We start from the raw sequence: 22,141 nt of genomic DNA on the forward strand, positions 1-22,141 counted from the left end.
AGAAAACTGGTGATTTTATTAGCCTATGAGGTAGGACAGTGGATCGGTCATTTTTTGTTCCAGTCTGTTTTCGTGAAGGTTATAGCTATTAGAAATACCTCACACTTATTTATTCTGTATGTGATTTACATATTGACAGTGCCGTCATTTCTGAAGGGTTGACGCAGTTACCTGCACACATTGTGTTTCTTACATGTGTTCTAGATTACGGTAATGGTATGTCCCAATTAGGTTCTCTGCTTATAATTATGTTTGGAAGTCATTCTTCTCAGCAGATGTTAATACCGGAGAGCTTTGGTAATCTTTCTTTCAACCGTACAGGTGATTAGAATTGCATTGCAATATGCAGGATTGTTTTTCTTTACACCAGTCCCAAAAAAACACATATTGCTCCTTGTGGTAAAAACCCATCCAAAAATCTTTCTCTGATTTGATCCCAGATTCCCCTCCTCCTCCTTTAATTTACTTCGTCACCTCCTCCTCCTCCTTCAAGGGAGCATCTAGTTTTTCTTTACAGCACTGACAAGTGATACTGGCTCGGCAGAACTTTCGGAGCTGACCTCACAGTTCAATGTAATAAAGAAAAATGTGCCCTGGGACCAGCGTTGAAGGAAATTTAAGGAAATAAAAGAATACTTTTTGTTTCTTTAATGCTACAGTCCGACACTGTTCGTATAGATGGAGATGGACAGAACCAGACTTTTTATTTTCCTTTGGCACGTCTCCCGATGGAGTGTTAGATGTGTGGTTTCCTAGAGTTTTGGGGCTGATTTCCTATGGGTGTTGGGTTAGAATTTTTTTGTACCCTGACAGGCAAACTAGAAAGTGTGTTCCTTAAATTAAGTGGAAACTGTTTAATTAAAAAAAATACAATTAAAAGGAAAAGGTTTGGTCAGGAATTCTTTTGGTTTATAAAAAATAGTACTCGGATATAACTTTTTTTTTTTTTTTGCTTATGGTATGTTTAACACTAAAAGACAAAACAAAGGAAATATGTGAGTCCTGACATACAGCTAGAAGAGCAGGAGGGCTGCCAGCAACCCACCCGCCTTATGCCGTGACGCTGTGTTCTCTTATTCCTTCATCCGTTGCTCTCACAAACCGGAATAGTCGGGGGACTTTTGAGAACCATCAACTCTCTGCAGCTGCGGCGCTTGGTTTATTGCTCTCAGCTGGCACTTGAACCCCGGTCTCTGGCTTTGGAGCATTTCCCAGCTCCAGTCCCTGGAGCTTTCTCTACAGCTGTGTGACACCGTGCTGACCCTGAGTGAGGATAGGAAAATAGAAGCCATGCCAAGCCAGAGTTTCTTTTTCATTTGGAGTCTGGCTGCCTGCCCATGACCAGGGTTACATAATGGGAAACACAGGCAGGGCTGCGGGGCCAGCGTTGCACCAGTCAGCCTGGGGCTCCATCCTGCCATGCCATACATCTTGTAGGCTGAGCCTCCCTGCGCCTCTTGCTGTACGGAGATCTCCAGCTCCTGTTTGTTTTTACTTCCAGATATTACTTCCTTTCCTGTACCTCCCCCTCCCCAAATCCTTTGTTAAGATGGGGTAATAGGGCAACTATTTGGGGGATCTAGAATCGGGAGGTTACTGGGGGACAGTGGGTGAGTTTAGGTCACACAAGGGGGTGGAGGGGTTATCTCCTATTCTTCTTCGGACTTGCTATACATCATTGTGAATAGCCAATGACAACGCCACCTTTGGCCTTGCATACATAATCAAAACCATTTGTTAAGATTATTGGAAGCGGATAGAAATTGTTTTTAGACAAGGTCAAACTCAGTTATATCTTTCCACTGCTGTGAAAAGAATATTCCCAGAGATGGTTTACGTGCACATGTGGGGTTAACCGGTGGTTGCATTGTCAGGTTCTTTGATGGTTTACAGAACTACAGCTGCTACCCCGCCCTTAATTAAAAATGTTATTGGTTATTAGGAGTTAAATGACCCATTTCTGCAGTTAACCCCTTTTTTTGCAACGCGTTACGTGACGGTGGAGATGGGTTAAATATCGTGACATGTGGCTAACCCTACTTAAGATTCATATTGTGATTGTAGGATGTTTGCAGCTTTGACATTCCGTTAAGGGTACCAAGATTACACCATGAGATGTAGGGCCCCTGCCCTTGGAAATTGCCCTCACCCTCACATGTTCATATGTTGACCTCGTGTTTGTGACATCCTTCCCCATGGTAACCGCAGCTGGTGATGTCACACTGAGGGGATTATGAAGGAAGGGCTTGGTTGTGGAAGGAAAGGCTGCTTCTGTAGAACAAAACATTTCCAGGGTACCGGGGGTTTAGAAGGAATTTTTTCCAAAGCTTCATTATCTTTGCAGTGCCCACAGGGGATGGACTATATTTAGTAAGGTCACTGGTGCTATTGTGAAGGACCGGGAGCTTTGCCACTACTTCAACTCAAAATTCCAATTGCTGTGTTACATTGGCATTTCTGTTCTCTGAATATACGTGATATTATGCACTCTACGTTTTGGGGGTTTTTGTTTTTTTCTGCTAGTGTCAAAGAGAATAAGACGCCCTTCTCATAACAGAACTTTGTGAACTTCATTAAAGTTCTTTGTTTTATGTCCGGTCTGGGCAGCTGAAGCCTCAGGCCTTACGAGCCATGCAGTCCATATTTTGTCCACAAGAGAATTTCAGTATCGGCAGCTGCCAATATTACTTTATTAATTTGGGTCATGTACGTTTTAAAGCTATACTGGCACCAAGAAAGGCAAACCACTAGCAACGTGTAGAATGGGACCGTTTCCAGGAACTAGCGCGTCATAATTTGACTTGTGTATGATGGCGCAGGCTAGGGCATTCCCAAGCTAAGGTGTAAGTTGAAAGAGGCTTGTTCTTGGTGATGAGACAGGATATTATGTCCAAGGCACTGGTTAGGTGGAAGAACTGCCAAGGGGAATACTTGGCAATGGGTTAAGGAAATGAGGTGTTTTTCATTTGTAATATGAAAACTGAAATCAAGTTAATATTTATTTAATAATAACTGACTGTTGAGCATTTCTCTCTCACTAGAGCTTTACAGCTAAAACACACAAAAAAATACACTGAAACACAACAGAAGTGATATACAGGACTGTGCACATTACAGTATACAGTAGAGTGAGTACTTCCAGACATCACGTCAGTACATGACAAGGCTATTATTCAGTCAAAACGCAAAATTAGCCAATGGATTATAAGTGGGTTTAACCCTTTAAACAGCTTTTAAGAAAAAAAAGTTTTCCAAAGAAAAATTTTAATCCTAAATTTAAAGATTTGTTTTTTTTCTTGATTGATTTGCTCTTTACGTCTTCCTCTTACCTGCAGTTTTTAGCTAGTATAAGGAGCACAGGCAAAATAATTTCTGTACGTGTACAGTGTGATCCCCCTTTCTTTTCAATCGACTGGACATGTTTCCTTAGGTGGGACAGCAATTACAATCAATAGAACTCTACTTGGAGCGATCACTATGGCTCCAAGTCAATTCAAATTAGTTTCAATAAGCCCCGATGTCCTTAACGTCTTATTTTATATTCTGAGTGCTTTCTAAGTTTGCTTCATATTAGGGGAGAAGGAGCAATGATAAACCTCCCCGTTGCATTCTCCTGTGGCAGTAGATTTCAGGACTGAGCCCTGCTGTGGCTCATCCATGCCCCGGCACGCAAGTCTCCTAGACAGACTAAAGTGTATTTGCCGTAAAATGAGCTGTTTCACACCAATCTTTTCTAGGTCAAACTAAAAGTTTCCTAAATTAAACGGTGCCAGCTTGGTTTGACAGGTATGGAAGTTGTTAGTATGGAATTCTGCATCCCGTTTTGGGTCGATACTAGACGTGTTCATTATATAATTTGTTCATACGTGAGAGACGTTTTGTGCCATGACATGTGTTCCTTAAATCGGAGGTAGTGACCTCATCTCTGTGACTACACATGACATGCTGTTTTGTTTGGGGGGGGGTTTTCTTCAAGGAATTTTTATTTTTATAAAACTATTACAAAAAAATGCTAAATGAATGATGTCAAGTAGGGGACAAGTTTTTGCTTGACAATGCAGACAACTCCGTGGAGATCTGTTCATTTATGGCATAGAACACTGGCTCACCCCTGCCAAGGGTTATTTGCAGTAACAGTAAAGCTATGGAATTCACTTGATGATTTTTTTTATCAGCGATGAAAATACAGCTATAAAAATGAAGAAATGTGATTCATTTTAAGTAAAAATCTGATTCCTATTTTAAATTAATAGCAGCAGCATGGCTGTTTTATAGGTTAAGCTTTGAGTCAGCCATATAGAGATAGTAAATTGAAGCAGAGAAATATTGTATTTATTTGCTTCTAGGAATCACAATTTCATTGTGTCCATGAAGCATAATATCAAATCATAATTTCATTAAAACCGCCACCATTATAAATGTTTTCAAAAATATTTTTTCCAAAACAGTTTTTACATAAGTTGTTCAGATGTTGCTGCATATTAGTCATTTGTATGTGTTCTGCTTCTGTTATTCCAATCTACCAAACACCCAGACTCTTTATCATACAGCCTGTGATAAACAATAGCGGCTCAGTCTTAATCACCCAACAGGACTCTTTAACATAAGTCTATGCAGGAACAGATTTCATTAGCATTGCCATAAAGAATCAACTCAGCGTTGGGAAAGTGACCCAAAATATTACATGGCTGACCATAATGGCATCCTCCTGGTCTGCTGTAAGAGGAAATGATCTTATTTCCGTGAGACTTCCTCCTTTAAATTTTGGGAGCCATGGCTATAGGCTTTCAGGTTTCTTTTCATATCTTATTTATTGAAGAAAAATATTGCGCTAGAGTGCTTAAAAATGTGTCTGAAAATAACGGATCACAAGCAGATGACAAACAATAGCAAATAGTTTTTCTTAAGGCTTTCCCTTGATGTTTGAAAGCATTTGTGGCATGTGTATGGAGCGTGACTAATTGTCTATAGCCCGTGTAAGAGAAGATGCATGTTTTAGGTCAAGGCTATTAAAGCCACAAGAAATGTCATGGAAATTAGCAATAAGAAGAATCACTGAAATATGCTACAGCGTCTAGGAGAAGCCAGTGGGATCCATATTTCTTACTGGCTTATTATACAAACATAATGTGTCTGAGGGAGACAGCTTGTTGCAAACTGTTTGGGAGATGTTATTAGCCGAGACTATAGACGCAACGGGTTTATCATTGTGTGAAGACCATGAATGATGAGATGAGGGAATATCGCGTGTGTATATTAGATGTTGGCTCATAATTGCTAGCTGCTTGTTCTTGGGCATCATAGGAGGACAACTCTCTGCCCACACAGTACGTAAGAATGACCCCCACGTCCAAAGGCACAGCAATGGCCATATTTTGTTTTAATGATTTTTATTCTTATTATTATTTACGAAGAAATCGGAATTCTCTCTATAGTCTAGTAAGGTATATATACATATGTCAAATGTTAAGAAAGTCTGGAAGGAGAGTGTGCACAGGTAATTTATTTCTACATTTGCTGTAAAAACGACCTTAACAAGTTGGTTAGTTAGGCAGCATATGCAGTTTTTTTCTGTTGATATTATTTTTTTCTTTTTAATTATAGCGTGACAGTTCCGCTTTAATATATGCTTTCAGACTAAACTTAACACCGCTCCCCTGATAGTGGCTTGACAGAGATGGGTCCCTGTGTAATACAGCTGCTGAGACTTCTTTCCCAGCTAAACGCATTACTCAAGGATCACCTAAAAATACATAATAGAGTTGCAGAAACAAGCTTTTGGGGAAGCTGAGGTAATCAGAATTGAGTTATGACTCCTCTTTTATTTTTTTACAAAATGACAATATTAAGAAAAGCCACAACAAATATTCTTACATCATCATTTTTTCAGAAGAAGGACTGACTTCACTATTCACAGTAGAATTCCACTGTGAGATGTGTGATCAAATTGAAAAACTGCAGACCATACTTGTCTTCGGAAGGGAAAAATATCCTATATAATTTGTTTGTATTCGTTGTTGTATGCATAGCATCCAGCCCGGCCTGGATAGTGCCCGCTTCCTACAGACATGGCTTCTCATTTACGCCATTGCCATATAAAAGCTTGACATTAATAGGGGCAGCATCAACCATGATTACTTTGTTAATATTTTTTCAGCAGTAAACACAATAGGGCAAGGCCCTCCAGCTGCTGCAGGACTACATCTCCCATACTCCTCTGCCAGCCATTGAGCTGAAAGAGCATTATGGGAGATGTAGTCCTGCAGCAGCTGGACGGCCGCAGGTTGGACACCCCTGAAATAGGGTTTAGACCCGATTTACCTGCATTAACCAAGCCTATTTGGCTGATTTAGTATAGCTTTTATTTTTTTTTAATTTTGGCTGTAACTTAGGATAGTCAGGAGCCGACTGAAGGTCAGGTCTTCGTAAGACTTAGTAAAGTCTGTAAGTTGAACCATTCAACTCTCCTCCGAACTCACAGGTTAGTAAATATAACCTCAGCTGTTTCATGAACAATAGGACACGTTCCAAAAAATTGGCCTAGGGGAGCACAACTCGGCCCTAGGCGTGCAATATGAGTAAAATGTTGGTAGTGAAACCAAGGCTATGTTGATGAACCAGAAAACAATAATGGATATTTTGTCTGGATCGGGAAAAAAAAAGATGCTCAGCAAGTTTGGAGACGGACAAAATATTTCTTCCAGGTTTAAAGAAATAATTGGTAAAAAGGTTTTGCAGGTAGAGGTGTGAAATCTGTTTCCTTAAACGTTAAACGTGATTTTTCTGTATCACTTTGTCCTATCATGAGTGTCTGTAGGTTCAGATTACGATCAGTCCTCCCAAACTGTGGATTCATTTTTAGAATGATGCTACAATGCTTTTCCCCCTCATTAATAAACATTTCTCCAACGCCTCAGTTGCTATTGTGAACATACTTTAGTGTTTAACGCCTCCAGTCCAGTTGTTTCTGGGACAGGGATAGGCAACATCTGCCACCACAGCTGCCTTTGATCAGTCTGAAATTCTGCTTGCAATGTCCTTCCCAGATCCGCAATAGGCAACCTCTGGCAATGAAACGCCGCCTATCCCTGTTCCAGGAGCACAATGATTAAATATACTTGACAATATTAATGTGTGTGTTGTGTTGGCGAGCATTTCATAACCACTGGAGCTTTAGAACTTCTAGACCCCATTGTTTTTTTTATGCTTTACCATATTCTGGTTAGTGTACAAGGAGTTCCTTCCTGCAGAAGATCTCTAACCTTTTTAAAGGCCCAACATGTAAGAAAACGTTTGTCCAAGGCTGAGTGTTTATGGAATTTTACAGCACAAACTATGTTATAGAGCGCCCTTTAATTTGTACCCTTAACCCATCTTTATGGTTCTGTCACCACCAGCGAATTCTTTTATTTGTCCCAACATCTCTTCACGTCAGGCACTCTCCTTGTCTTACCACGTATAAACTCTCATGCCTCGTAGATAGTTTAAAAATGTAAATGCTTAAGGCCAAAAAGAGGAATACAAGGAAATCCCCGGTATATTTATGTGTGTGGGGATGTCCTAGGTCATGCAATCTGAGGGAAAAAACTTTTAATTCTTAGCAATTCTTCTTTGTCTAGCGCGCTATTTTTACACTGGATTTTCTCTGAAATGCTGAAATATATGTAAAGCCACGTGTCTGGTATTTGGTGTGGGTTTCCCAGATTTTGAAGCCACATGTATATCCATTTATATAGTGTGTGTGTGTGTGTGTGTATATATATATATGTATATACACACACACACACACACGGATACATTGGCCTGCGCATACATTTATATATAAAAATCCATAGTGCACTGATACAGCCAATGTGGTTACATTTTTTAGCATCACCAATTTTGTTTTTCTGTTTATTATAAGCTCAGACATGGTGTTTTACTTACAGATGTCATTTTTTGCAGAATTAGTATAAGAAAAGTATTGTTCATTAACCTTTTGGCACGTCAGAGGCATTTACTGTGTACAGTGAATAACTAATTGATATCAGGAAACTCTTTCCATTGTAAGAAGCAGAACAAGCCAATTATATGGTTGACAGGGTGTCGAGCTGGTGGAGCCGTGGGGGTTGGCCGTAGGTTCTCTCCTGTATTAGTGATCAAGTCAAGCATAGTTAACTTAGGCACCTAGAAAGTCTAGGGCCGGTGGCAACATAGGACCAACAAGTACCTGAAACACGTGTATAATGGCAATGACCGCAAACAAAAGTCTAAAACTGACCCTTAGCGGGCAAGACTGAAGCACCCATGACTTTCAGCTCGGTTTCCCTAATATCGTAACGTTACTAGTCATGTAAGATTTCCAGTACTGAAGATGAAAATGAGCTTAACCGTGTACAACAATCTGCATGTACTGACACGGTCATGAACATTTGTGCTAATTACCGTATTTGCTGGATTATAAAACGACCCTGATTATAAAATGACCTTCCAAAATGTTAATATTAACTTAGGGAAAAAAGCCTGAATATAAGACTACACTATAAGAGAAAAGTTTTACTAGTAAATATTCACATGTAAACTATTTTTTCATATTTAATAAAACCTATGATTGAGAAAAATAAATTTTTTGCTTTAATTTCCTTTTTGTTTACTAACCTGCCCCCAGTTATGCACATCTGCCCCCTAGATATGCCTTATACTACCTTATATGCGACTCTGCCCCCCAGAAATGCCTTATACCCGCTATATGCCACTCTGTCTCCCTTATATTCATTTTAACCCTCCATATGCCAGTCTGCCTCCCTGATATTCTTTTTAACCCCCCTATATGCCACGCTGCCTCCAGAAAGCCCTTATTACCAGTGCATCCCTAGACTTGTCCCCCTGCTTGATTCCTTGGTGTCTAGTGGGGGCAGCCGGTGGAGGTCTGTGCAATGCGCGCAGACAACCTCCGCTGCTGCTGGCACTTCCGGGGTTTCTATGAATGAGCACCGGAAGGTCATGTGACGCCGGTGCTCTGTCATAGAAGCCCCTGTAGCAGCGGAGCTTGTCTGCACGCATCGCACAGGCCTCCACCGGCTGCCGGAGAAGAGGATCCAGGTCCCCTGCAGCGCTGCGGAGGATCTGGATCTTAGTCTTGTAGTCAGACCTCTATTTGAGGTCTGATTAGAAGACGACCTCGAATATAAGACGCTGGTTATTTTTCAGAGCATTTGCTTTGAAAAAGACCTCGTCTTATAATCGAGCAAATACTGTATATTTGGAAGAACAAGATATTTTACATGTTAATGTAAGTTTTTGTAATGTAAGTAACATTTTTGCTTGTGCTACCAATATCAAGGTTGTAATGAAAAAAAATGCTTTCCAATCTATGCCCGAGAGAGTCCTCTTCCCATCAGTTTACTACAAATGTTTGCAAACGTCATCTCCTCCTTATGAGGCTAATGATAATAGCCATTCAACGCTATGATTTATGTGTAATGCCGTTACCAATACTCAAACCCACAGAGGCTGTAGAGAATATCAGTGCATCAAATATTATTTGATCATACATCTGGAAAAACTTAAGAGTAATTGCTCAGTTTAATTTTATGCAGCAGGTCCTGCTTCATTTTGTTTACTCCACCCTAATTTGTTATATATATCAAGTAATTTCCAGATATGCGTGGTGACCATTCCATGAAAGCACTACGCTTTCAGCAAATCATTACTTTCTGAATATCAGCTCCTCTGCTTAATTGTCACTTTGTGGCTAGTGCTATTAGGATGACCTTCCAAAAAAAGAGGTCAGAGGTTCTTTTTATAATAGCAGAAAGACTTTACTTAAAGAAGAACAGAAAGGACAGCCGATATTTTCTCATTTTCTGTGACTTTTTTTTTAATTAAGAGGAAGGGTGCTAAACCAAAGTTTTTTCAGGCTTTTTTCTAATTTTTTTTTTTACCAAGAAGTCACAATAATGAACTGGTCTACTGCTGTGTGCTTTTTACCTATCGGTAACCATAAGGTGTTTGCCGGAAGGGCAATTAAACTGCACGGCAACTCTCATAATTCTCGCTTTTGCGTTCACTTTGTACATATTGTTCAGATATCTGGCATTATCTCACGTCACTCAGTAATAGGCATTGTGTTTCTAGCCAAGGCCAGTTTCATAAAAAAGGGGGTCTGCTCCCCATAACAGGCTTTAATTAATACCAGCATTCAGCGAGAGGGGACCCCTAACAAACTCTGCAACCTATCAAACAGCAGCTGGCCTCCACTCAAACTGACAGTTATATTAAACCCTGGAATTTTAGGCAATAAAAAGTAAATGAACTGTTATTTTTGCCATCCTGCTGAAATAAACAGAGCTTAGGACTCTATCCATATGTCAATGGAAGGGGGGGGGGCAATTGTTATGTGCGAGACCCACAGCGCGAGGGGCTATATCCTGCCCTGGGCTCCCAGCTGTATGTTTGCATCAAGCCGCCGAGCACTGTCCCCGCTCCTTCTCGTTTGCCATCTCCTTCTCGTTTACCATCAGCATCTGATTTTGACATCCAGTTTCTTGTTAGTGAAAGACTTTAAACAATTGACTCCCTAATGGATCCGTTTTGTAGAAAGAGGACAGTCATCCTTTGGCTAAAACCACATTAAATAGCATTTGAACCCCCCCACTTCTAGCAGCTTCCTGCCTTTCAGCGCTGTTTTTGACATTTAGTTCTGCCCGGGCCAACAGAACACACCTTGGTAGCAGATGTCTTCGCGTAATTAGCAAAAGAAAACACCAGTCTGTGAGAAGCAGAATTGTCTTGTACAGTAACCGTTCAAGTTGCCGGGGTGAAGCGCATGCACTGCTTGTATACAATAAATAGCAGACAATGTAACAAATTGGCAAAATTTGGTACTCTGATGTGAATATAGGATGAGTTATATCTTTGCCATGTGGCACTTTCTTGGATTTAGGTCCAACGGCATAAGCGTATGTAGTACATATTGTGAAACGTATCTTATGTTCTGGTCAGCTTGACTCCATGATCAGCCCTTGCTAGTTATGGCCAAAGCTCTAGAACTACAAACCTTCATTATAAAATACCAAGCGTGCGCTTCAGAAAACCTCTTGTGTTCGTGGACGGAGTGAATGGATATTGTTACCCAGGTTTTCAGGTAAGTACAGCATTCAGCATCATCCGATAGCCTTGGATGTAATTGGACATATAATGTGTGTTTACGGGAAGGTCAGATGATGGTCCCTGCAGGCCAGAACTCAGTGTTGTAGGAAGTGTTTCATCGTTTCAGCATAGCGTTGATAATGAACGTTATCAGCCTTAGAGGCTTGTGATGCTTACGAGAAGTCACACTCGGCTGTAATATTTGTTAGCCGTAAGCATCGTGCAGACTGGCTGCTCGGAGCATGAGTATGCAGACCCTGTCTCTCCACCTTTCTGAGGACAACTCCTATCAGCCTCAGACACCATTGTAGTTCCACTCCGGTGAGGGCTTCTAACCCATGAAGCAATTGTTCAATGGAGGGTGCGGCACATGGAACTGTTCTGTTTATTAGATGGAAACAGATCTACACACGTATGAGAGTAACCGGACCATGTATCTGCTGAGCCTTTTTCCTCTCATGCTTTCCCTCTGTTGGCCTCTTCCACTCCTTGATTGTCTGTTTCTTTCTCTGCCTCTCTTCTTGTCACAGTTGTTGTTTTCAGTTTGTTTACTTTGCTAGCCTTTTCTGTGTGACTTGGCGCTGTTTTCTGGCACAGGACGTGTGTGACCGGAAGTGCTCGGCCCAGAGCGGGCAGCGGGGGCATCCCGAAGGGTTAAAGGCACGGACGTGCAGCTTTATCTCCCAGGAGGCCCTGTGCCCCCCACTCCTCTTGCATCCGGTGCCTGCTCCGCTCTGATATCTGTCAGGCCTAAGGGGCAGAACAGGATCTTTCCTGGGGTTATGTCAAGTTCACTCCTTTTAACTATTAAAACACTATTTGCCTGTGCAGTACTTCACACTGTTCCCATTACCTCACTGACCAGCCTTCCCAGTGTTTATTTCTTCCCAATTTCCAAACTGCACATTTTTGACAGCAGATTGTAGAGGGCCAGAAGATGAACCCCTCTGACAGGAAGGGATGTGAAGGGGGGAACGTTTTTGTTTTTCTGAAGGGGGTTGGGGATTACATGTCAGTGGTACAGAGTGTTCTCTCTCACTGCCATCACGTGTTCTGTGGCAATATGTTTTGTGTCAGCTGGCTTTTCCTGGTGTAGAACCCTAGCCAAACGAGGCAGCTTAGAGATCTGGAACCTGGAACTTCATCTTTTCTCTTTCGCTGTCTCAGTGAAACCGTGGTCATATCTACGGCTTATAATTACGGTTCTGTAATAATAACCCAGCATCCTGAATTTAGTTGGGTTTTTTGGTTTCTAGTCCCAGAAGTGTATGTGTCTATATCCGATCCTTGTTCCTTTATCTCCTTTTGTTGCACATCACTTTTCTCATATTCCTCTTTTTTAAAATTCCTTTAAAATCATTTAGTACACCGCTCGCAGCTAGTGCACTTGATAGTAGAGAATCTTCTGCTCTCTTTTACCAACATATAAAAGTGAGAAGCCTTTACCATTTCTACTTTTACATTGCATTTCCACATATAATCTTTAGGATTCTGTTCCTTTCTCTAGTGGCATAGGATGTTGTTTCAGATTAATTCACTTTTAATTCAGATCTTTCTAGGTGAGTTGAGATGGGGCAAACATTTTAACTCTGGCTATGTAGTTAAGACAATAAGAAATCTCAATGATTTAAAAACGCGTAACATGGGACCAAAGTGTCCATTCGCTTTACATACACGTTTACTGAAGTGACATCTTTAATCTCCTGTAAACTCACATTTAGTTTTTTCTGTATACGTTGTTTGTACCTCAATCGTTTTGTTTTTAAAAAAGAGCAGGTCATGTTCTGTACAATAAAGCAAAAATGGACAATATATCTGTTGGCAAAAGATTCACTAATTGGAATCTTGAATGCTGCATAGGCTTTCATTCACTGCTCCGTGTTGAATTTACACGTATGACTGGTGCAAATTAGTATGAATCGTTGTGTATAACCAACATGTGTGTGTACACAGTCTCTATAGCTCATGTTTCTTTCAACATGCATCAGTGTGGAATATATGGGAATTAAATCTCCACATATGATCATGGTGACCGAAAACAGTTTTACAGTCATGCCTTAAATGTTTTTTTTTTTGTCTTTTCTGTAGGCCAGCGCTTGACATATGGGGTGTTCTGGCAGAATTCTGTAACACGCTGACCTCCGTAAACCAGTCTGAAATCCCTCTCTATAAGGACCCAGATGATGACCTTTCACTTCTTATCCTGGAAGAAGATCGACTCCTCTCCGGTTTTGTCCCCCTTCTCGCTGCCCCTCAGGAGCCATGCTACGTTGAGAAGACCTCAGACAAGGTCAGTGCTGGGGCAGAGACCTTTTGCTTTATCTTTGGAATCTCTCAATGTGCCCCCTCCCCTTGCCTCATCTCTCTTTTTCATGGGAAGTATTTTATGTGCAGTGAACACTATTACCTCATTGAGTGTGTTAGGGGAAAATATTGACCTTTTTCCTGCAAACATCCAACTCCTTAGAAATCTGTCTCTGCTGGAGAAGTGTGTGTGTAGACACATGCACGTGTGTGCTGCTCTGTTTGCGTGCCTTGTGTATGTCCAGTGTGTGTGTCTTTGCTTACATTGTGTGTGCAATTTTCTGGCATTCTGTATGTCCCATCACTTCCTTGTTTGAATGGAGCAGCTTGTATTGGCAGCGTTTCTCACTTCGCTCCAAATGGTTTGCATCATGCATACCCCCCCCCCCCCCCTCCACTCACCCTCTTCATCCACCACAGAACTCTCATCCAGGATATCTGCCAGGGCTTTTTTTTCTCCTTTTTTTCTTTTTTTCTTTTTCTTCCCTAAGAGGAAAGTGATAAATAGCTGACTAGAGAGAAGCAGAAACTGTGTGTGAACTTACAGAAAGGGTTTTTTTTGTTAATTTTTTTTTTAAATCACTTATTCCCTCACGTGTTGAGCTGGCTGAATTCGTTGCTTTGCTGCAATGTTCAGGGATTTGTAGCATTGGCTACAACTGGCATCTTATATTGCCTTCAAGAGTTTGATGAGATATCTTACTATGTATTTGAAACAAGCAAAAGGGACTCCATGGTGCCTCACTGCAAAGGTGTCCCCTCTGCAAGTCCGCAAATTATGGCTGCTAACCAAGATCTAGTGTTTGATTATTTTCCGCTCTGTCGTATCACCATAAATACATAGCACAAAGAGGAAAAAGAATACGTCTAACTTAAAGAAGTGTGACTGTAATAAAAGTCCACAATCCATTGATGCTGTGAATGAATGAGAATCACTCAGAATGAGTAAGACTTGGCAGAAGTGAACTACTCATTCCCAGGAATACTTAAATTTCAAAGAAACACTAGACGTGTCCCCCCTATTGGGTGACATGCCATAAAACGAGGAGATGTTGCTTGTATGCTGGCAAATGTTTAGACACTGCTCACTTCTTTCTATCCAATGATGACTTCTTATTAAAGTGTACTTTTGCTCCCTCCCTAGTGTGTATACTTGTGTTACTTTCCAATTTTTTTATTATTATTGCTATTATTCTGCGGCTCACTGGCCAGTTTTGTTTGGTTTTATTATCGTGTGTCTTTAAACTGAGAACAAAAGGTTATTCCTTTTCAATGACCAATACCTGTAATCAATTATATAAACCTGTTGTGTATAGGGGCAGATTCCGATTAAAGTATGGGAGTAGGCATCAATAAGTTGCCCACATTTTTGCACTCATATTTATAATGAACTATATTAGGTTTATGACTTTATAGCTTGCCGTGACCTCCTTTTCTGTTCAGTTATTACAGGTCTGATGGTCGGGCAGAAGTTCACTTTTTAAAAGTACCTAAAACATTGTGAGATAAAGTGACAGGCCTAACGGCATCGTTGCCTAAGATCGTTTCTAGAACATATTGCAATATTCTGCTGCAATGTCAAGGGGATTGTTGAGGTCACAGTCTGCACTTTTGCGGTGAACAGATCGGTCGTAGTGGAGAGAATGTCACTGGACGCTTTTTTTCCAGCCTTAATCTTAAAATAGGACCATTGCAACTCCTGTACTGCTTTTTATTCAGTAGGAGGGACTGCGTAATGACTGCTCATGGCTTCAGTTCTAGGTTGTTAAAGTCAATATTTTGTTTAAAAAAAAAAAAGAAAAAGCCAGATCTGCAGAAGGCCCTCCCCGAGGCAGCGTCTGACCGAACACACTGCCTGACTGCTGCTCGGATCTGTTTTTTTCATTTTCAGCTTTCTTGGCTATGGAGTGAGATTAAGGGGAATACTCTTTCCCCAGATAACCATCCGTTCAGGACTGGGAGCGTGTGGATTAAAACCAGACATTGTGTGATTAATACCTCAGCTTATGGGGTGAGACACCACTTCCTAAAAGCAAAATATGGGGAGCAGGGGGGGGGGGGATGTCTCTGGCCCGAGGATGAGATTTCGTTCAATATTGTGTGCGGCTATAAGTAAAAGATCATTTTTTTTTTCCTTTTCGGTTTAACTCTTTTTCACCCAGTGACCCGCCGTCCCTAGTAGTTAAATGAAACCCTAATTACAGGAAACTTGATGACTTTGTATAACGTGACTGAAATTCCTTGACAAAACCGTAAGCGATCACATGAAAGTATGTTGGTAACGAGAATGTATTTGTTTTGTGCTGCTAAGCAGCTTAAATTATATGAAAGATATCATTTTGATACATGTACGTTGGGGCGTTAAGCTGCCAAACAAAAATTGTTAGAAGCAGCCAAAACCTGTGCGTGTGTCGCACAGAAAAGATCATGCGCAGGTCGGTACGTTTTCGTTTGGTATCCGTTTATAATACCCACTCTTCCCCGGAGAAATAAGAGGGGCCTGCCTGTGCAGGTGTGATGCGACCTGAAACCATCTGAACTTCACAAAGTGCTCCAGGATAAAGCGGCAGATGACTGCGGAGTGGAAAAGGAATGTGAACACACTGTATGGAGACTCGCGGATGGATCCTCTAGGATTGCTTATCTAGCGATGTTGGTGCAACAAGTCCCGACAAAGACCACTCCGTGCCTCCAGCACACAAACTGAATCGGCAGCGGTGTGAACCTTAGCAAATATTGTCCTGAGGGGTCTTAACCCTTCTCAGTCTTACCCTCTCCCCAACCTAATGCTGCTCAGAGGGACGCTTCAGCTTTACTGAAGCAAATACAGTCAAGAGGTTAACCCCTTCAGTACCGCAATTGATGACACCTAGATTTTTTTCCTAAGTCATCAGGAATGACCCAAACATGTTGTGGCTTATACTGTATTGAATGTTCTCAATAATCTTTCTTTGATACTATGCTTGCCTGTTTGCTTTGTTAGAGCTGTGTAATATTTCTTCTCTTTTATAGTCCTTGAATTTTCATAATTATGAAACAATATATATATATATATATATATATATATATATATATATATATATATATATATATATATATATATATATATATATATAGCATATGAGGAAATAACATAACAAACATTATTGTGTTAGCATTTCTAGGAAAATAGTTTGTGTGAGTGGTTTTACAACCCAGTTCTATACTTGGAAGGTGATAGAAGATCCCAGCATCAACAGGTAATCCTCTGCCTTAGGGAATACTAGAAGAAGCCTGCAACCTGAGAGTGACAGCTCTCTTATTAATGGTCGCTTTAGCTGGTACTCTGCCAGTTTGCGTTGGCTGCCGTCCAGCGCGCTGACACTTCTCAGCCAGGTGTGATGCATCTTTGCCTGTTCATGTAGGGAGCCCCCAGGGTTCCCCCCATCGCAGCCCTCACCCACGGATGCTCTGAGGCTGGTACTGACTGCTGACTCTGTTACAAAACTGGGACAACCTTTAGAAATATTTGTCAGATTGAACACGAGATGATGCCAAACCCATGCTTACACGTCTACACGCAGAACCAGGGTCATGTCTCTTTGCACTAAAAGTCAATAAGCTGTTTACAAGAGTCTCATCCTATAGAGCGCAATTCAACTACAAAACTTTGAGTCCCAGAATGCACACTTTTGGAAGAAATGCAGTAACAGCATCTCTCTACCCTTCCTGAGCAGTCCCTCCTGTGCAGCTTGTTAGTGTTAGGCTCCGGCTCTTAGGTCAGCTCCTGTTACACTGGCAGAAGCCTCCCTCAATCTGTTAGCAGACCACAAAGCAGCAACTTGCCAACACCAAGCCTTCTTCTCAGCACCATCATTACCGACCCAGACTCAAAGGCATCGCTCCTTTATTAGGCAGAGAAACTCTAGAGCTCCGACTTTGATGTTTGCTGATTAAACATTTTTCTATGAAGACCTTTAGTCAGCTAGAGTAATCAAATTCATTCTCTCCTTTGGGCTTGTGTCGCCCACAGCCAACACAAACTATTTCTCCTGTATGCTGTGATAGCCAGCTACCAGCCACTTACTTACATAAGGGTACCTAAGGGTGGATGCCATTCTTTTTATTTAAAAAAAAAAAGTTTCTAATTCCAGGACACGATCCATATGAAAGAGTTACTAGCCTCTTGATTTGATTGTTTGTGTGTCTGGAAGGATTTACAGCTAGTGGTTTCTTAACCAGTACAATAACACAGAAATTGACGCATATGCTCTGTGTTTAGGAACAGTGCTTGTTTTGCTGTTTCTGGGGTATGTTTAAACACAACAAAGTATTTTATCTTATTAAGTAACCAAAATACTTACTGATCCATGCCTATCTTATTTTTTTTATTCTATTATTTTGCACATTGGCCAAATATCCAAAACATACAACTGACATACAAACTAGTCGATAACCCGTTTCCTTTTTATTGAAGATTCCCTTCTTTCACTCAGCATTCAACTGTGGGGTCCGTCTATGTCTCGCTTATCCACACCTGTTCGGGTTTCTCTTAAAATGGTTCTAAAGCCTCTTGTTAGGTTGAGCCATGATCTCTAGAGTCCTGAGCAGCATGTCTGGCGGATGGTTGAGCTGTCCAGGTGCTACACATAGAAATCACAGCCCGATGAGAATGTGGACATTAAGCAGGAGTTGCATGAGAAAGATCAACATGAATCTGGATGGAACCCTCTTGAACTCCCACAGGAACCTCTTCTTTAAGTTAATCTAATGTGTAAAATATGTGGCTTTCCATTAACCCATTGTTTGCCAAATGGTTAGCCTCCATAATTACCATTTAGACTAGGACACTCCAGGCATTAATGCATATAAGTATTTTATTTTTAATGCATATGGTAGGTTAGTGTCCCTGGTAAATTATGATTTTTGTCCCCTTGGAAATGCATGGAGTGATTCCCAAACTATATCTTAAAAGTCTCCATTGCTTTAAAAAAAATATACGACTAAACGGCCGTGTTTTAACTGTATATGTATATATCTTGATATAGAGGTCTGTTTTAAAATATGACCGAAAAGTATTTCATTTTGTCACAATAAGCATTGATTTTGTGAAAAGTTCCATGCGTGCTCCAGTTTTTTGCATTTCAAGATTATATATACATAAACTACTAAAACCCACAATGTTCCCAAGGCCTGTGTTTAAGGCAGTCGTGTTTAATGTAAGGGGTTATCTTATGGCTGCTACTGGTCACAAGAAACACACCGTTCAATCGCTAGGTACATCTGGATACACAGGATGCCAATTGCCTGTTTTCATTATAAACGTAGGTATCGGTTTATGGATGAGCCCGTGTGTCCAGCTCATGTCCTTGGCCTTTTGGATACATCCCTTGGCAACCATCACAGTTTGTACCTCGTACTTTTCCAAGCAAGCAGGGAAGAGAGCGTCTTGTTTCTGTAGCTGGCGCGAGTCCAGGTGTTGTAACTTCAGGCAGTGCCACGCTGCACATCTGCGGCAGTCTGAGACACACTGATAAGATCAGCAGCTTTAGGTGATGGCATTGTTTCAAGTAAACCAAGCATGACCCGAAGCTTCCACTTCAGCGAGGAGCGAAGCTGTTTCAGCTCTGACAGCTCCTCAAGAAGGAAATTTATCTTCCTGTAATTGACTCCACAGCATAGAGCCCGTCCCCCCAACCTCTCACATTAATTTCTGAGACATAATTATATAAAATGTAAAAAACACGTGAATGTATGGATGAGTTTACTGAGTGCGGGGATGTATGGTGATCATTTGGGAGGCGAGCGATGATTGCGCTTCTTCTGTCTTGCCTGTGCAATGTTTATGATGCAGTACTCTTTCTCTAGCGACAAGCCCTGAAAACTGTAGCACTAGTTTGGAATGTTTAAAGCCTTAAAGCGGTATTTTAAACCATATCTTATTTTTGTCTGAGCATAGGTCGTTTAATACATATGAATATTATCCTTAAGGCAACTCATCCTGCCTGGACAAGTGGGAAGGACTGCTAGGGGTACAAATACCAACTGCTGTCCATATCTTGTGAATTATGTGTAGGCATGGCTCGAGGGGCTTTAATTTGCTATTTGCTTAACTAACTTGTTTGCTAACATTGGAGTTAGTTTACAGGTTACCATCCAATATTCACATAGTGCCCCAAAATGTATAGCACTTAAATAACACGTTGTTATGAATTCGGGTGTCCTGTCTAAAATGTAGATTTTAACTGTTTGCTTTGATCCTTGACATTTAGCTCGGTATCATTGGAGATATAGTTCAGCTGCTGCTGGAGACGTACCTTCCTTTTGGTGACTTTGATCTAGTCACTTTGAGAGGCTGCTGGTATCAGTCTGTGCCAGTGTCACCGTAACCTACTGAACCCCCTTACCTTCCATCAACGCTAAAAGGGAAGACATAGATCTGAAAAACACAGAGAAAGGGACAGCAGAAGCGTTTCACGGTTAATTTAAATTGTTGCGTAGCCTTCTGTGTCTGTAAAGCACTTGAGGTTTAATGCCAATAGTTACCGTTGGTGTATCACCCAATACAAATACACTAACGTTCAAAAGTTTGGGCTCCCTTAGCTGGTTTCATGGAAAACCAGGACATTTCTAGCTGTGGTAACATACTTGGTAAAAGGTTTACTATTGATCAATTAGCCTTTTAAGCTTAAACTTGGTTTAGCAAACACAGGAGTAATGGGAGTAATAAAGGGCCTCTGTACGCCTGTGAGAATATTCCATTCAAAATTAGCTGTTACAAGTACAATAGTCATTTCCAACATGAACAACGCCTACAATGTATTTCTGATCCCATTCATGTTATCTTAATGGACAAAATGTGCTTTTCTTTTGAAAACAAGGACATTTTATAAGTGACCCCAAACTTTTGAACAGTAGTGTACGTCGCACGGAACGTACTGAAACAGCATCGTTTTGATGCCTCAGTACACATCCTTTTAGTTTATTCTTTTGAGCCTCGCTATCAGCTTTCTGTGCTCCTGTCGGTTGATGAAATGCCGTAATCTAATAATCTGTAAATGGCTTATATTTTTGTCTCTTGGCACAAGGCTTTTTTAACTAGTCCCAGGAGGGTCCATCGTTCCTTACCTGCGGACGTGCTGTCACTTTGCGCACACACAACTCCTTGCAGTAAACTTCCTCTGCTTGGCTCTCTCATCATTTCCCTTTGCCCTTCTCATCCCAAGATGTTTGTGTTTTCCAGACCATCTTCCCTTCATCCCCCAGCCCACCCCCCTTTCCAGCATTTTTTCCTCATTACTAAACAAGATATCTCTGTCCTCTCTGGATAAGTTGTTCTAATTGCAGACTGGACTCCCCATCTGGGCGATGTGTCTGGACTGTGGGCAGAGGGAGAAGTTGCAGAGAGGGCATTTCCCTCCTACGCTGACCCCAGAGGAGTGGATGCTATGTCTATACATTATGTAGGCGTAATAAGCTTATTGCAGCATCCTCTTTCAAATTGTGGCTGGAATAGCAAGAAATTTCTTTTAAACTCCTCTCGGAGATCTAACCATTCAACTGTGTGGTTAAATATAAGCTCCTATGATCAGGGTCCTGGTCGCTAGCAGTTGTGTTTTGCTGTACGGTGACTTAAAAAATGGAGAGAACTCTCAGATTTATATACGATGCGTTTAAGTGCTTTTTGGTTTTTTTCCTAAACATTTTGTTGTGAACTTGTAGCCTTCACTTGTATGTCTCTGAACCCTAATTGCACTCAGACTCTGTTTGAGTCCTGCAGTACTGCCACTGTAGAATACCTTAAGGCACATGTTTGGCTTCCTTGAACAGTACACAGCAAATTAATAAACTCCTCTATGATGCATGCCTCTAGGACACATGACGTACACCCTTCATGCTTGAGCTAGTTTAGTCTGTAGGAGATTTCCCTTAGTCACAAAGAAAGCATACTTTATTAATGTGGTTTGTTTTGTGACTTGGGTCACGAGCAGTAGATGTATATGACTAAAGGGTATCCACAATCAGACCCCAAGCCAAAGTTGTTTGTCGCTGGACCACACATGCAACCAACAGTGCAGGATCTCCTCAGATCAGGACGATCAGTCAGGCCACTTCTGTGTCTCGGAACCACAGGGTTCTTGAAAATGTGCGGAGCTGAAAATAGATATATATCTGTATATCTACTTACAAACACACACAGGCATGGTCAGACATTATGGGTCATAGTTGCTTGACTGTTGGTGTTTGACCCAGGATATTTTGGTTAGACTGGTGTTTTTCTTTTTTAACTGGGGTAATTACAAGGTGTAGCAGCAACCAGGACCCCAACTGTTAAGTAGCCTCTACAACGCAACACCCTGTCTTTGGTGGCATAGTCAGAGAGATCTGTGCCTCTAAAGCTGCCCATTCTGCCCTGAGATTGGCATAGAAACCCTGGCACTCTGTATTAACATTTATTACATTTTTTAAAACCAGGTGAAGAAATTAACGTAAGTCCACTAATGTGAAGACGGACATAGTAAGAGGGCGCTTATGATTACTGATAGATGATCCACATCCTAAATGGAGAAGAATACTCCTTATAGCAAGGACCCTAAAGAATGTACTGCTTATCGGCATGGTGACTATAGCTAGGCAAATAGTGAGAATTTGTTTGTGTCTTCGTTTCCATGGAAATCTCACGATTTTGCCCTCTTTTGCCATACCTCCCCATGAAAGCTGATCCCTG

The 22,141-nt window shown here is 41.2% G+C and overlaps 1 protein-coding gene across 1 annotated transcript in view; it reads left to right on the forward strand.

Annotated features, from left to right (window-relative positions):
• Positions 1 to 22,141, forward strand: part of LOC149286128 (telomerase-binding protein EST1A-like) — a 93,187-nt gene that overhangs the window by 49,466 nt on the left and 21,580 nt on the right. The window contains exon 13 of the mRNA XM_089494440.1: positions 13,219 to 13,420. Within this exon, the coding sequence (XP_089350566.1) occupies positions 13,219 to 13,420 (202 nt within the window). The remainder of the gene's footprint in view (positions 1 to 13,218; positions 13,421 to 22,141) is intronic.

This window comes from Sceloporus occidentalis, unplaced genomic scaffold, assembly GCF_023333645.1.
Source record: "Sceloporus occidentalis isolate IW3139 unplaced genomic scaffold, rSceOcc1.0.p SCAF_72, whole genome shotgun sequence".
NCBI classification, from domain to species: domain Eukaryota; kingdom Metazoa; phylum Chordata; class Lepidosauria; order Squamata; family Phrynosomatidae; genus Sceloporus; species Sceloporus occidentalis.